This window comes from Barbus barbus (genome assembly GCF_936440315.1).
Source record: "Barbus barbus genome assembly, chromosome: 35".
Classification (NCBI taxonomy): domain Eukaryota; kingdom Metazoa; phylum Chordata; class Actinopteri; order Cypriniformes; family Cyprinidae; genus Barbus; species Barbus barbus.
The window spans coordinates 22,189,478-22,204,962 of record NC_136763.1 but is presented as its reverse complement, the minus strand read 5'-3'; the positions used below and the strand labels follow the sequence as shown (position 1 = coordinate 22,204,962).

General features: G+C 36.7%; 3 protein-coding genes across 4 annotated transcripts in view; 2 read left to right on the top strand and 1 right to left on the bottom strand.

The window, feature by feature from the left end:
* Positions 1-1,245: 1,245 nt before the first annotated feature.
* On the top strand, positions 1,246-2,558 carry LOC306855429 (signal peptidase complex subunit 1-like). The gene is made up of 4 exons (XM_079394149.1): positions 1,246-1,574; positions 1,879-1,938; positions 2,024-2,110; positions 2,193-2,558. Exons 1-4 carry the CDS (start codon positions 1,539-1,541, stop codon positions 2,316-2,318), a joined length of 309 nt encoding a protein of 102 aa, XP_079250275.1. The 5' UTR covers positions 1,246-1,538; the 3' UTR covers positions 2,319-2,558.
* LOC306855428 (serine/threonine-protein kinase Nek4-like) lies at positions 2,489-11,935 on the bottom strand. 2 transcript variants are annotated; one of them, XM_079394147.1, is made up of 16 exons: positions 11,655-11,935; positions 9,720-9,986; positions 9,449-9,646; positions 8,736-8,843; positions 8,462-8,616; positions 8,253-8,385; positions 7,561-8,157; positions 7,090-7,140; positions 6,712-6,846; positions 6,400-6,534; positions 6,212-6,278; positions 5,289-5,398; positions 4,507-4,598; positions 4,094-4,311; positions 3,390-3,523; positions 2,489-2,987 (listed from the first exon to the last, which is right to left on the bottom strand). In XM_079394147.1, exons 1-16 carry the CDS (start codon positions 11,739-11,741, stop codon positions 2,889-2,891), a joined length of 2,586 nt encoding a protein of 861 aa, XP_079250273.1. In that variant the 5' UTR covers positions 11,742-11,935; the 3' UTR covers positions 2,489-2,888. The 2 variants fall into 2 exon arrangements, with proteins under 2 accessions (XP_079250273.1, XP_079250274.1); XM_079394148.1 differs by having other exon boundaries at positions 5,289-5,353; positions 11,655-11,928.
* Positions 11,936-14,390: 2,455 nt separating this feature from the next.
* The window catches only part of LOC306855214 (calcium/calmodulin-dependent protein kinase type 1-like), a 78,821-nt gene continuing 77,726 nt past the window's right edge, over positions 14,391-15,485 (top strand). Inside the window, exon 1 of the mRNA XM_079393727.1 lies at positions 14,391-14,513. The gene's annotated coding sequence lies outside the window, so the exon portion shown is untranslated. The remainder of the gene's footprint in view (positions 14,514-15,485) is intronic.

Sequence of the window (15,485 nt, the reverse complement as noted above, 5' to 3'; positions counted from 1 at the left end):
TACTTCCTGGTTCTAGTAAGAACTCGCTGCTGCATTTTGAACCAGCTGGAGTTTGTTTATTAAACGTCAGGTCGCAAAGAAATATAGAGCTGGGTACCATCAGCATAACAGTGAAAGCTAACACCATGTTTCCAAATGATATCTCCCAAGGGTAACATGTAAAGCGTGAAAAGTAAGGGGCCAAGTACTGAGCCTTGAGGTACTCCATACTGCACTTGTGATTGGTATGATACCTCTTCATTTACTGCCACAAATTGATGGTGGTCAGATAAGTACGATTTGAACCATGCCAGTGCACTTCCTCTAATGCCAACATAATTTTCTAGTCTATTTAAAAGAATGTTGTGGTCGATAGTGTCAAACCCGGCGCCAAGATCCAGTAGCACTAATAGAGAGATACAACCACGATCAGATGATAAAAGCAGGTTGTTTGTAACTCTAATGAGAGCAGTCTCAGTACTATGATATGGTCTAAAACCTGACTGGAAATCCTCACATATAATTTTTCTCTAAGAAGTAACATAGTTGTGATGATACTACCTTTTCTAATATCTTTGACAGAAAAGGGAGATTCGAGATCAGTTTATAATTAATTAATTATTTGGGGTCAAATTTTTTTAATGAGAGGCTTAATAACAGCCAGTTTGAAAGTTTTCGGGACATATCCTAATGACAATGATGAGTTAATAATATTCAGAAGAGGTTCTATTACTTCTGGAAGCACCTCTTTTAGGAGCTTAAATGGAACAGGGTCTAACATACAGGTTGTTGGTTTATACAATTCTTAATTTCCAATAGAAGAGAATGAGTGGAATTGTTCATCAGGGGATCTATAGTGCACTATCTGATGCTATACTGTGGCTGACAGCTGCATGGCTACAATTTTATCTCTAATAGTTTCGAACTTGGAAGTAAAGTAGTTCATAAAGTCACTGCTGGGTAATGTCGACACCTGCTGATGAATCAGTTACATTAATAAAGTAATTGAAAAGTTACACTACTTATTACATTTTAAGTAGGGTAACTTGTAATTTGTAACCTATTACATTTCCAAAGTAACCTTCCCAACACTGCTTGTCCTACTAGCCAGTAGTAACCTGCAGAAAGGGTCACTAAACGAACCAAAGAAAAAAAGAGTAAAATGATACAGAAGATTCGAATAATAGTAGTTCCCTATGAGTTACAGATCTGATCATTTCGGCGGCCGATGACGTCCTTGAGCATGCCCATGCCCATAAATGGTCTGAAGTGTGCGTCCATATTACTGCCTGGTTAAAAACATACACTTATTTTTATTTATAATCGCACAGAGACTGCTTTGAGTGCTTATTATCTTATTGTTCAAGACACAATTGCACTGAGAGATTTAATATTCACTCATAAAACGTATTTTCCTCTGGGCTGCGCAGATCGGACACATTTTAGCGCTCCTGGTGTTTTTTTGAGGGGTCCTGCGGATCTCTACGTACACACTTTCAAACAGGAAACATCACTCTCTTCTCTAATAATATCAAGCAGCTTTATTTTGTCATTTGAAAATGCTTTCAGCGTTTAAATCGATTCCGACACATATGGTAAGCCTATGTTTACGATAGATTATTATTCATCTGCATGCATGTGTTTATAATGCGAGTTCGGTGGTGTTTACATGTTAGCAGCTAACGCATTAGCGACGGACCTGCTCTAACTGTATAAAATAAATATTTTAGTAATATTTTGCTACAGTAAGCAACACAGTTACACCAAATAGTTAGTGCTGGTATCAGAACCAAAGTGTTTGAACCTAGTGTGCACTCCGCAGTTTGGGGAGTCAAGTGATATAATCTATCACACAACCTTAAGCAACATGAATATTCATGTTTACAATGACTATTGCAGGACTATAAAGGACAGAAACTTGCAGAGCAAATTTTCCAAGGAATCATTCTGGTGTCGGCGGTAAGTAAGACTGGCAGCACTTTTACTCTCACGGCCATCACAACATTGTAATTTCTGCTCTGCCTCATGTCTGCTTTCCCTGCAGGTGATCGGCTTCATATATGGCTTTAGTATTCAGCAGTTTGGGTGGACAGTTTACGTAATGTTGGCTGGATTCACAATATCGTGTTTGGTATGTCATAAGAATACTCTTTGCTTAATGTGAAGTTAAAAGTTAGAAAAGAGTGTAATTCTGGCTGTGTCCTGTTCTTCAGCTCACCCTGCCTCCCTGGCCAGTATACAGAAAAAATCCTTTGAAATGGCAGCCGGCTGTGCCTGAGACATCTGGAGAAAATCGTGACAAACCTCAAGAGAGTCAGAAGAAGAAGAAGCACAAGTGATGCACGGGACTATTTTGGATTGGATTTGGCACAGCAAAGCTATATATGAAAACCTCTTCGTTTTTGTCACTGAACATTCAATATGTAATAAAGAACTGTTTGGTACTTTTGTGTGGCCTTTTTTTGTTTGGGTTTGGGTTTGGGTTGTTAGCAAAAGAAAGCACAGGGTTCCTAAAAATGTCATTTATTATAAATCATTCCTTATTGATTTACATTATTCGTAATATAAATATACAGTTCAGAAAATAGAAAAAAAAGTTAACTATTTATAACATCTCTTTTGCGATTCAAGATTGCTATCTACATAGCATAGGTTCACATTTCCAAAAGAAAGACTTTGTCTGAAAATAATGCTTTTGTGAAATTTCAAGGTGCATAATAACAGTATTTTTTGCATATCTAGTGTTCAGCTCACTTCTATCGCTACACATTTACAAAAACATTTAAAAAAGTAACAGTGATTGTTGATAAGAGGCTTCAGCGAAGTGTTTGAGCACAAATCAGTCTGCTGGCCCACCAGCAGTAATGGCATATCAGTGTTTGACAAGGGACCCCTCGTGTGCATCTGGCTCAGTCTTTGAATGCGACGTCCTCAAAGAACTTCAGCTGTTGGACTTTCATTGCATACTGCTTGTATTTTTCCTCCCCCATTAGCTCTCGCAGTAGGTGCTAGATAGAAAAACAATAGAAATCAGTTAGCCTAACTGCTATTATTTCTTTCCATAATACAAAACTGTTAAAATATAAATACATCTCATTTAAATGTCACTATACTCTAAAATCAAAGGGTCTCATGTACTGAAAATAGTATAGAATAATATTTTATGTGCACAGGAGAACTTCATGAAAAAAAGACTTTTTGCTCGCTTGATGTTTGTTTCAACCTCTATTTTTTCATGAATTAAGAATACAAAAGTTATTGAATCATGATTTGTGCATGCACATATTTCACACACCGTTTTTGTGCACAATATACATATTTAGTGAATGAGACCCATTGTCTGGTACTGAAAGGTTCTAATCAACAGACTGTTATATTTATTATGTACAGTGAGACTTTAGTTAACTTGCCTCTCTGTTCTCTTCATCCGCTTCCTGCATGATGTCCAGGACTCTGTCCAATAGCTTCACCCCGAGTCCTTTAACCACATCTGTACGCAAGTGCTCGATCACTCTCCTGACCTTTGCTGGACCCGTGCTGTCGTCTAAAAACACAAAATTAGGAACATGATGGATTCTGTCACCAGACTACAACTGCAGAATTACTCTAAAAAAGCAGCTTTACTTCACATTTACTCAATATTTGAAGAGTTTAATTTGCAGAAGAGTAAAGGTCCTTTCACACGGAGTCTGAAATTTGCGTAAGTGTTTTTTTCATATTGGTCATCCTTTCCTATCAAAATGCTTGCGACGGATGCGAAAACGCAGAAAATCGAACCTGATCCGATTTTTTTTATGGCAGATGAAAGTTTCGGAGGCAGTGTGTAAACGTAATTGACAATATGCTAATATTTCATGTTGACGTCACCATGAAACGGCTTGGGATTCGTTTTAAAAACAACTCGTTTCAATGATTCAGTCGACTCTTTCTTTTGAGAGACAATAACTTTCTACACGGTGCACTTTCAGATTTAAAAGTTTGCAGGATGTTTTCATTCACTTAGAGCTGTGTTACACACTGCATGAAAGGTTATTTAAAAAAATCCATAATAAGGGCACTTTAAATATTACAGGAAATAAAACAAAACAAAACATAAAACAACGTGAGTTATTACCTAATGGGAAGCCACCGATTTGGTAATCTCCCTGTCCCTCTCTGGATTTCCCATGAAGCATCAGGGTGTCCCTGTACTTCCTGTTTAGTTTGAACTCAGGCAGTGGAGTGGAGTGGCATCTTGACCCATCTGGCTCAAATGATACATCTCTTGCATCCATGTGTAACGTTTGTGTCATCATTTGGACCAAGTCTTGCATCTCATTGGTCTCAAACTTACTGTAAAAAAAGCAATTTCAGAAACAATGCAAAGAACAAATGCCAGCTGTCTTATTCAGATTTCTAAAAAAAAATGTATATTGTCAATACAGTTAAAAGATTTACATGACAGATGCATAATCAGAATATGACCGAATTTACATGCATAAATGTGGTCAGTTATGTCTCAGAGTACAAATTTGTGGGAGGTCTTACCGCTCTCTGTAGTCGCTCTCTGAACGTTCAGTGGAGCTGGTGGAGGAACTACAATCGTCTTCGTCAGACTGTCTCCATGAGCACTTCCTCTCCTGATACACAAAGAGAACCAAAATGGTTAAGGTAAGATCCCTTTTGACCAAGTAGCTGAGGTTGTGTTATATAAGATGGCGAATGGTTCCATAGAGCATATCTTAAGGTTTAGTGTGTTGAGATGGTCCGGTTTATTTATTAAAAGGGATATTCTCTCACCATTTACCCACCCTCATGTGATTCCAAATCTGAGTGACTCGCTTTCTTCTGCAGAACGCAAAAGAAGATATTTTGAAAAATGTTAAAAACCAAACACTGGAGTCCATTGACCATTGTATATGGACAAACAAAGAAACTGAGACTAAATATCTTCTTTTATGTTCCACAGAATAAAAAAAGAAGAGGTCATGTGAGTAAATGATGACAGAATTTTCTTACAAAAAACGGCCATACTCTAAAGGTCATTGCACACTGAGTCCGAAATTTTCGCCTGCGTTTTTCCATTTTTTCGTATTCCTCATCCTTTCCTATCAAAATGCATGCAACGGATGCGAAAACGCAGAAAATCGAACCTGATCTGAATTTTTTTGACGGACGAAAGTTTTGGAGGCAGTGTGTAAACGTGATTGACACAATGTGAGGTCGAATTTATTTTTTAACGTGCGAAAATTTCGGACTCAGTCTGCCATGACCTTAAGTGTATAGTGTTTGACAGTGCGTCCTTAGTCAGCGAGAACGATCAGACATACCTTTCTTGTTTCCAAAGTTGTGCTGGCAGGTCTTGGGCAGTCTAGCTGGTCTGTCTGCTTACTGTCTAATGAGGGGACATCACAAGGCACCGTTTTGACAGCGGACACAGCTTCAAAGAAAAGAAACTAAGGAATCATATCCAATGAAACTGTACAAAATCTCCTTTCATCTGAATTGATGTATGCAGCACCTGTGGGCTTTGATCATAGTGGGCAGCACTACAGCCTCTTATGCATTCTAATGGACACACGCACAAATGTCCCGCTTTGATCCACCAAAATGGTTCTTAAGGGTGTTATCGCTCTTGAGGCCGCTTTAACAGAAAAGTCAGACCCCTTTTAAATGGACTAAAAAGTGAACAGTTTCAAATCTAGCCTACATATTGACTGTGTTTATATGCCAAAGAATAGTGCAATATTAGAACATGGTCATACTGTGCATGTCTATATGTATTCAGAATATTTATGTTTAGTTTTTTTATTAATTTGAATTAGCTTTTATTGTTTTCATTTTAATTTTTGTTTAATTGTAATTTTGCAATGTGATATTGTCATTTTTATTTTTCATGTTACTGCTTCTATTTAATTTATTTTTATTTCAGGTTCAGCTTTAGTTTTATTACCAGTTATTAATTTAGTGCTTCAGTGTAAACTTTCTTTAGATGCAAATGCAACATTTCTAAACATAATTTAGTTTTAGTTTCTCATCTAATATTTAGATTTTATTTAATTTCTGCTTTATTTCAATGTACAAAAAATGTTTTAACATTTTTGTTATGGCCATGTAATGACCATATTAACTTGGTCATTGTTCTTGACCCTAAAAGTGTGTTCAGATCTTGTTTTGGTCCATTTCCATTCATGCTGTTGTATTTTAAACATTTCAAAATTCAATTTAATGGCATTCAGCGAAATCCACAAACCTTGTTGTCTGGAGTTCTCCTGTAATTGCTTCAGTCTTCTCCTTTCCCTGGCTGACAGTGGACGATTCTGTAAGTAATATTGAGTTCTGTTAACAACAGCAGCAGCATCAGATTACTGAACGTATGTATCTGACATGCACTTTTATAGGGATATGCTGTGTGCAGCTGTTTAGTCTGTAATGTTTCACCTGCTGCTCTGTACTGTTCTTGGTAGAGGACGAGAGATTGGCAGGTCTGTTTTTCTCTGAGTGGCCTTTCTGTTCACTGTTTACTGATAGGATATCTTCTGGAAGAGGCGGCAAAGGTCTGGGCACCGCTTTGACCTAAACATACAAATGTTTTAGTGAGAGCAAAAGACAATGATATCAATTAACTGAATTAATTCTGGTTCATGTTGAGCATTTGATAAAAAACATGATTTAATATTTTAGTTATCACTGAGTACTATAATGCAAGAGGAACCCCCCCCCCCCCCCCCACCCCCCCACCCCACCGCTCACTTGATGGCTGTTCTGGTCATCCAGGGACTTGTCTTTCTTCTTCTGCCTGCGCTGACGTGACATGGATGGTTCGGAGGAAGAGGGCTGAAGAACTGGTCTGCTTTGATCTGAGAGAGACTCTGAATTGGATGGCTCCTAAAATGTTATTATAAATAAAGTTTAAATTGGTTTACATTTATTTAAAGGATTATATAAATATTTATAATAAAAATATAAATTAAAAATGTTTACTTAATATACAGTATCAACAACAAAAACAATAAAATAATTAAGTAATTCAAAAACAAACAAAAAGGTTTTAAACAAATAAAGTAATATTTATAATAATATAAATAAATAAACTAGTTATTTGAACACAAATAAACAAACTTGTTTTACCAAAATGACAGGAACAGGCTTGAGTAGTTTCTCTGTGGAGTCTAAACTTCCCTGGAACATGAAGGACAACAAATACATTGTCTTCAGAATAAAGAAAAGCGCAATCAATTAACAAATAGAGACATTAGCTGTTGTTTTTCCAAACCCATGAGTTCCTTTCTTATTTGGAATACAAAAGGAGATATTTCAACGAATGTTGATTACCAAACAGTTTTGATGACATTTTAACTTCCACCGTATGGACAAAAACCACTAAGATATTTCTAAAAATATCTTCTTTTATGATAAAGTAAAGGTAAAAATCATATTTTGAGTAAACTTTAACACTGCTTCTTTATTTTAGCACAATTCATAATATATTTTGATGTCTATCAATGTTAGAGAGGCTTTTAGAGAACTTTAATATTAGATTCGATTTAAAATTAGGCAAACGTATCAAAAGTTCTGATTGGTCCCATCACAGTAACATACCTCACTCTCCTCAGTTGAACTTCCAGTAGCAACATCCTTTAGGACACAAGCGTTGCTAAGATTGTCATCAACAGTCTTTCTTTGGCTCTCCAACTTTGTCTCAGCATTGTGATGTTGTTCCATAGGCTCGTGTGGGATGTCCTCCATCCCTGCCTCCTGCAGAAGCTTCATAGTGTCGTCTTTAAGGTCCATACTTGCATCAAGAGCTTTATTCTTGCTTAGCATCTCGGTTGGATCTGCAGGCTTGGGTGTAGTTGAGTTTTGAGATATCAGTCCATTCGCTGACATCTTATCCTCTGCTCTGCTGACACCTAATGCTTGTTTCAGAGGACCAGGATCTTCTTTCTCCTCTTTCTCTCTCCTCTTGCTCACAGATGGCAGCTTGTGGTTCTGATGGCTGCTTGGTGGTTTGGCTTTTCTCTGTTTTTGTTCCTGGGATTGGATTTCAATGTCTATATTGCTAATGGTTGCTGTAGATGGACCTGTTGAGTTGAGAATGTCCCGACTTGGAGATATAGGGGGCAAGTGTGGGTTAGGAAGCACTTTTTCTACTGCAGCATTACAGAGTTTTTGTCGGTTCAAGGGGTTTTCTTCAACCTATGAAATGTGGAAAACAAAACAGACGTACTGAGATCATATCCATGCCTCACATAGAAGAACAGCAGACTTCTAGGATTCCCATTGTATCGTACCTTTCTTCCTCTGGACTTTGATTCAGAGTTAAGACATTGTTGCTGAACATCATGATTTGATTTGGCTGATGCATCAGATCCGGCACTGTTCGGTTTGCTGTTCATTGCATTTTTCCGTGATTTGGAGTTTTTTCTGTTAGATCAGTAACAGGACAGACGATTTTAAACTATTTCAATATTTTTATTTCAATATTATTTTTTTCACATACTCTTTTGTGGCCTCCAGGAACATAGAGATCTGCTGTTTGATGTACGGCTGTCGGAGAATGTGTTTGACGTCTGGCCTGTCCTCTGGTTTCTTACACAGCATTCTCTTGATCAGTTCTCCCAATTGGGGGTCGTACTTACTCGGCATCTGGGGCAACTGAACATTAAAAATTGATTTAAAATGTTGGAAGAACGTTTTGAATGAACAGCTCTTTAGATTTGATGCATGCAAATATTTACAGTTCAGTGAAACAGATGACGAATATATTCATGTACCTTCCCTTCTACGATACGATACACAAGAGAGTTCATGTCTTTTGCGTTGAAAGCGTGTTTTAGAGTTGCCATTTCATACACGCAACATCCCAGAGCCCACACGTCTGACTGCAAACACAACCAAACATAAATAATGATTTATCTAAAACACTAAAGATATGGGTAAAAAGAGGCCAGGCCACCCAAAATTAAAAAAAAGCAAAATTTTGCATACAGAAAATAAAGTCTGGTTTAGGACTACTAAGATTTTGGTCCTAAAAATTAAGAAATTTGAGAGTTTTTTTATAATTCCAGTTATTCTAATTAATTAATTGTCATTACTATAAAACAGCATATTGCACAGTATTAAGGCAGCATAAAAACTGTACAAAAGTTTGAGGTCGGTAAGATTTTTTTTAAATTATATTAGCAAATGTCTCTTATGCTCACCAAGGCCGCATTTATTTGAGCACAAATACAGTAAAAACTGTAATATTGTGAAATATTATTGTAATTTAAAATCACTGTTTTCTTGTGTGCTATATTTTAAAATATAATTTATTCTTATGATTTCAAAGCTGAATTTTCAGCATCATTATTCCAGGCTTCAGTGTCACATGATCCTTCAGAAATCATTTTAATGAAAAATATAGCTGCAATATATTGTTGACATTAAAAGTGATTTAGCCAAAATTGACATAGACAATGACACATACAATGATTATTGTAAGTACCTTGTAGTTGTAAGGTTTGTTGGAGAACAATTCTGGACTCATGTAGTAAGGTGTGCCGATCAAAGTGCTGGCCATGTCGTTCTGACTCTCCAGCACCCTCGCAATGCCCAGATCACCCACTTTGATTATATTGGTCTTGGTCAAGAAGATATTCTGCGTTTTTAGATCTCGATGCAGGATGTGCTTCTCATGTAAATACTAGGGATCAACAAAAAAGCTTTAGTAATCAGCAAAAAACTCAGAAAGGACAGAAGGATGGCCATTGACTTACCTGGAGGGCCATGGCAATTTGCACAAACCACTCCACAACTTGTCTCTCAGGAAGCAGTTCTCCCTTCTGCTGTTTGAGTCTGTGGTACAGATCTCCTCCCTCACAGAATCCCATCACGATGTAAAGCTGACAGTCCTCGCCTTCCCATGATTCCCGGTATGTGACGATGTTGGGATGCTTGAGCTGTGAGAGGAGCTGCGCTTCCTGCTCCGCGGCTCGGCGTTCGCGTCTGGAGGATGTTCTTAGGTTCAGCTTCTTGATCACATACTGCCAAAACCATACAAGATATACTGTGTTACAACTTTGCACATAAACAAAAGACATGAATTCTAGTTGAAAATGTCCAATGTCTCTAATGTTTGTTGTACAAAGAAGGCTCATATCAGCATTCATATGTACCATATATCATGTCTATTATTTTAATATTTGCTTAATATTAAAATCAAAAAGGATAAAATCACTGCACTCTACAGCTGCTAGATCCATAAAAACTGATGTAGGATCATTTTGTGTCAACTCAACCAGAGGTCCCGGCCCAAATTTTTGATTTTGCTAATATTTATTCTGAAGAAAGATAAACAGGTCTAGTGATGAAAGCCAAAATATTAAATGTCGTGGATGAATATTTACTGAGTAATCCACTATTTTGTAGAGGTGGGTCAAAATGGCAAATTCACCTGAGATTCAGAGCCAAATTACAGGGGGCTAAAAATTACTTAAGAGAGTTGGCAGCATCCTAATTTTACTTTTACACAGAGATTGGTAGGTCTGTTAGTAAAATCTGTTGAATTTAGCAATATTTATTGCATTATGTGCCAATGGTGAACATTCAAAAATGGGGAAAGAGCACTTTTCAAGTTTTTTCTCCAAAGTTTGCAAGCCTGTAACTCAAAAAATATTAAAGATATCTTAATGCCATTTTATATATTGGGTCTTAACAAACTTATCTTTTGGCATTGTCATTTTTCAGGCCCTATATGGTTCAGTTCCAGAGATAATGGAATTTCAATATGGCTTCAGGAGTAAATTGTACACATTTTCAGTGGTCAAAAACCAAATGTGGGTCACTTTGCAAAAATATGATAATTATTTTCTTATAAGGAGGAATGTCTGAAGAACAAATAATGTTGAAACTAGAGATGCATCTCGTTTCCTGTCAAAACAACTGCATTGTACATACCTGTCCAAGTGCCATAAATATTACTTTTCCAATGTTTGTGTGCCTATAACTCAAGAAGTATTAAAGATATCGCAATATCATTTTAGATTCTAGTTCTTAATAAGCTTTTATTTTGGAATCTTTATTTTCAAGGTTCTGTATCATTCAGTCCCAGAGACATGGGGACCTCAATGAGGTCCCATATTCAGACTGTCGAATAATATCAATTTTCAGTGGTTGAAAACCAAACGTTGGTCACTTTTTATTTATTTTAGACGTTCCAATATCGTTTAAAATGTACATGGTATATCTCAATAAGAGGTCATAAAAATGCATATATGATAATTACATTTTAATTTAACATTTTATGAAAAAAGTGTATCAAAATAATTACAGAGCACGTCACAATGTAGGATGTCAACTGCCTTTATAATAACTGATAAAAATAAATAAACAATATCAATAAAAAACAAACTTTATATGTCTAACAGGTTGATTGTTCATATTTCTATTTTAACCTAACGTTACATAATCAATTTTCCTCATACATTATAAGTTACTATAAATGTGTTATGTACAAGGAATATTAAACGCATCATAAAGTAATTAAAAATCCTAAAATCCTTTTATAGAGGAGGCTAACTCTCAGCTGCAATATCAACAACCACAAATATAAGGCATTAGTTCAGTTTGGCAATTAGTTAAATATATAAAGCAGCGTGTTACTGATTAACAGGAAAGCACAGGTCTGTGCACCAGCTCAGATGTTAAGTTACCTGTTTACGGTCTGATTTGTGTCTGACCAGATTCACCTCCCCATAGCTCCCCTTCCCCACAACTCTCACGAATAAGTAACTGTCCATGATCCTCCGTCCGAAGATGCTCTCTGTATCACATAGCGAGTGATGTTAAACCCTTCCGCAGAAGTTAAACTACGAGCAAGCGCGCTATACTCAATGCACCGACGGTGATTTGTCTGTTTCAAACTTGTTTTGGGTGACAGGAAACAGCCGAGCACAGCTTCAGCGTCACCAGGCAACTGACCGCATTAACGCTGCAGGCTCCGGATCAATGTGTGCGCGCTTTGAGAACAGCGCCCTCTATCGGCGCAGCGACACACGACAAACCAGAAACACGTCTCTGTTGTTTTGTCATAAATAATAATTAACATCTACACACTTTTTAATCAATCTTTAGTTTGGAAAGTCTTATAAAGATTAAAGGTGTATGTTAATTACCAGTATAGCCCAAGTCAAACAATATTTTCACCAGTAGGTGGCGTAATGTTTTAATTCACGTGTTATCCACTGGCTCAGGCAAAGACCAATAAAACCATCAGCCGTAGTTACAGTTTTTATTACAATCATTTTTGCACTATTAACAGAACCTTAATGTCATTTTTTCAAAACTCTAGACACATAATTCACAACTGATGATCAATATGCACGCTTTTTCCAAATGCTTGGATACAATACACATTAGTAGTTCATTGAACTAAAATCACTGGTTCAAAATGACACAACATCAAAATATTACTATGTCAAAATGCAGCTCACACATCTGAATTGAGTGTCTATTCATTTCATCACAGCATTGGTCTCAAATTCAATTCCTGGAGGGCCACAGCTCTGCAGAGTTTAGCTCCAACCCTGATCAAACACACCTGATCCAGCTAGTCAAGGTCTTCAGGATCACTAGAAACTTCCAAGCAGGTGTGATTTGGAGCTAAACTCTGCAGAGCTGCGGCCCTCCAGGAATTGAGTTTGAGACCACTGCATTACAATGATCTAACTATCAATTGCTACAACTGCTCAAAATGCTATGTAACTGTTGCATTACTCTTGAAGCATAGTTTTTTTTATGGAAAATGATAAACAATATTAAATGTTTAGATTCTGAAAGTGAAGCAACTGAGGACTGAGTAGTTTCAGGTATGATCAGTTTCAAGATCCCCAAAAGTTATCAGTATCCTATTTGTTTTTCCTACAGTAAATGTCTTTTTAGAGGGCGATAGAGCTGGAAGCTGATGAAAACCATTCACATTTTTACTGTAACCTGGCCATGATATGGAGGAGAGGTTGAGAGCGGGCCAGAACAATGTTCTCTGGGGGCCACAGATGATGCATGACATCACAGGAGACCAATGTCAGGCCTGTATTTGCCATCCCAGAACATTTTTTTTCCCAAGATGTTTAACTAATGAAAACATCCATTATGATGTGGATGAGAACCTGTGACCAAACCCACAAGACAGGGTTGATAAGAACACAGAAGTGCAGTGAGGGACACTCCAGTTTACATTTTACTGTAGGCCTAAAGTAGTTTTTCTTATCTTTTATTTTCTGAAGTTTTTTTTAGAAAAACCTGTTGTGTTGATTATTTCATCAATAATTTTCAAATTTTGTTTAATGATTCCAGTGTCTGTACTTTTCTCAATGATGTATGAATGTGTAGAACCATAATGAAAGCTGCATCATGTGTTTTGATGAACTATATTTAATGATTGTACTAACAACTAAACAGTGAAACTATGGGTATCTTGTGTGTGGGTGATCTAAAGTAATATTCCTATAATATTTCATAATAAATTAGTATTTTGAACCAATGCTTCTGCAAATGCAAGGCTTCTTTAAAGATATGAACACAATATGCAAAGTTTTGAACATTGGATAGCCTGCGTTACAAATAATGACTGTTTTGAGTTTTATATCAAGGTTCCATTATTAGTGCAAAAAATATTGTAAAAAACTGTCATGAAGTTTTAAACCAATGCTGAGAATGAAGTGAACACAAAGTTTAAAATCTAAAAATGCATTTAAACTGATTGAAGTCACGTGTAACACACTGGATTTCGATATTCCACTTTTTTATTGCCAACTATAATAATGAATATAATGTCATATAGGCTATTCTAATAGCCTATGCTGATTTAGTGCTAGATTATTAACAAATGCTGCAAACAAACAGTTTGCTGCTTAATAACAGCAATACATAGATCAATTTAATGTTTATTTGCTGAATATTAATTCATTCATTCAGTTAGATAGTTGGTTAGTTGTTAATTTGTAAAAACGTTTGAACGGTGTAATAATTAAATACATTAATAGGCTACATTCAGAAAGAAAAAAGAAAGAAAGAAAGCAGCAAATCAGCATATTATAATAATTTCTGAAGGATCATGTGACACTGAAGACTGGAGTAGCCTAATGATGCTGAAAATTCAGCTTTACATCACATGAATATATTATATTTTAAAACAGAAAACAGCTATTTTAAATTGTAAGAACATTTCACTGTATTTACTTTTATATCAGCGGAAAGAGGTCGAGGGAGAGAGCAAATTTCCCCATCAGCACATCCTGAGCTCTTAGGAATAAGGATATCAGATAAAGCCAGCTATAAAATAAAATTCTAGGAACACCGATTAGGACAGACATAACTCCGCCCCCAATACCTGAGAGTCAGCGGTCTCTTTCATCTGATTGGCGCAGAGCAGTAGAGGCGCTGTGACGTCAGGGCGCGCTGAGACTGGGTCAGCCGGAGGAAGCAGCGGTCAGATCTCCGCGAGACCAGTGCGAGCGCACCGCGTTCAGATTACAGCCAGAAACGCACCTCTGCACCTTTGCGATACACAGGTACCGACATCCACTGCATTTTAAGGCTTGCATTCGTGCATGATCGATAACTGCTGCTGGGTTCCGCAGCCATGTAAAAGCTTTTAGTAGCATGCAATTTTGGTTTTATATAATGATATCATGTTATGTGTATGTATGCATGATCATAATGCTGCATTATTAATAACCATGCACTTGCAAATGCAGGCTAGTCCCACAGATTAAGAGCTTACAGTCTGTTTTAGTTTGTATTTGCTGGTTGTCTCTACTCCACATGACTTTATGAAGGGTTAGTTATCTCACTCAATCAGAGGATGTGGTCAACCACTCCTATAGGTCTCTGAATGCACTGAAACTTTGACAGCTGATGGTTTGATAGTAGGCTATAGAATAGATGGACTGGAGATGAGAAACAATGCATCTGTTTTTTACATTGTCATTATGACGCATCAATTTCTTCTTTTCGGATTTATGTAAAAATATATTTTTCTGTTGTATTAAAAACATATCCCGCAGCATTTAATGAAACTAAATGGCAAAAATGACTATTTTGAACTTCCGCAATATTCTGACACCAGACTAGTGAACATTTTAGCATTTTAGTTTATCAGTCAGTATTTGTTAGTGCCATTAAAACTGATTTGATGTCAATCCATGGCATTCCATGTTTATATCTTTACTGTAATGGTGTTCATAACCGTTATTATGACTTTGCCATGCTGTTTCCTCTTAAGTGGCACAGTTAAAACCCATCAAACCTGACAGCAAAACCACAACACACGAGTAAAATTGTTTAGCAAAGTGATTTATTTAATTTGACACGAGAACATTTATAAAAAGAAAAAAGAAAAAAACGCTTTAAAGCAGCAAAAAAGAGAGAGGCCTGTTTAATTGTAAAAATTAGAGAGATGGTAAAACAAATAGGATGCATTGATATGGAATCTTCTCTTTCCGTTCTTTAGATATGGAAGATGCTAACCAACATACCAGCAG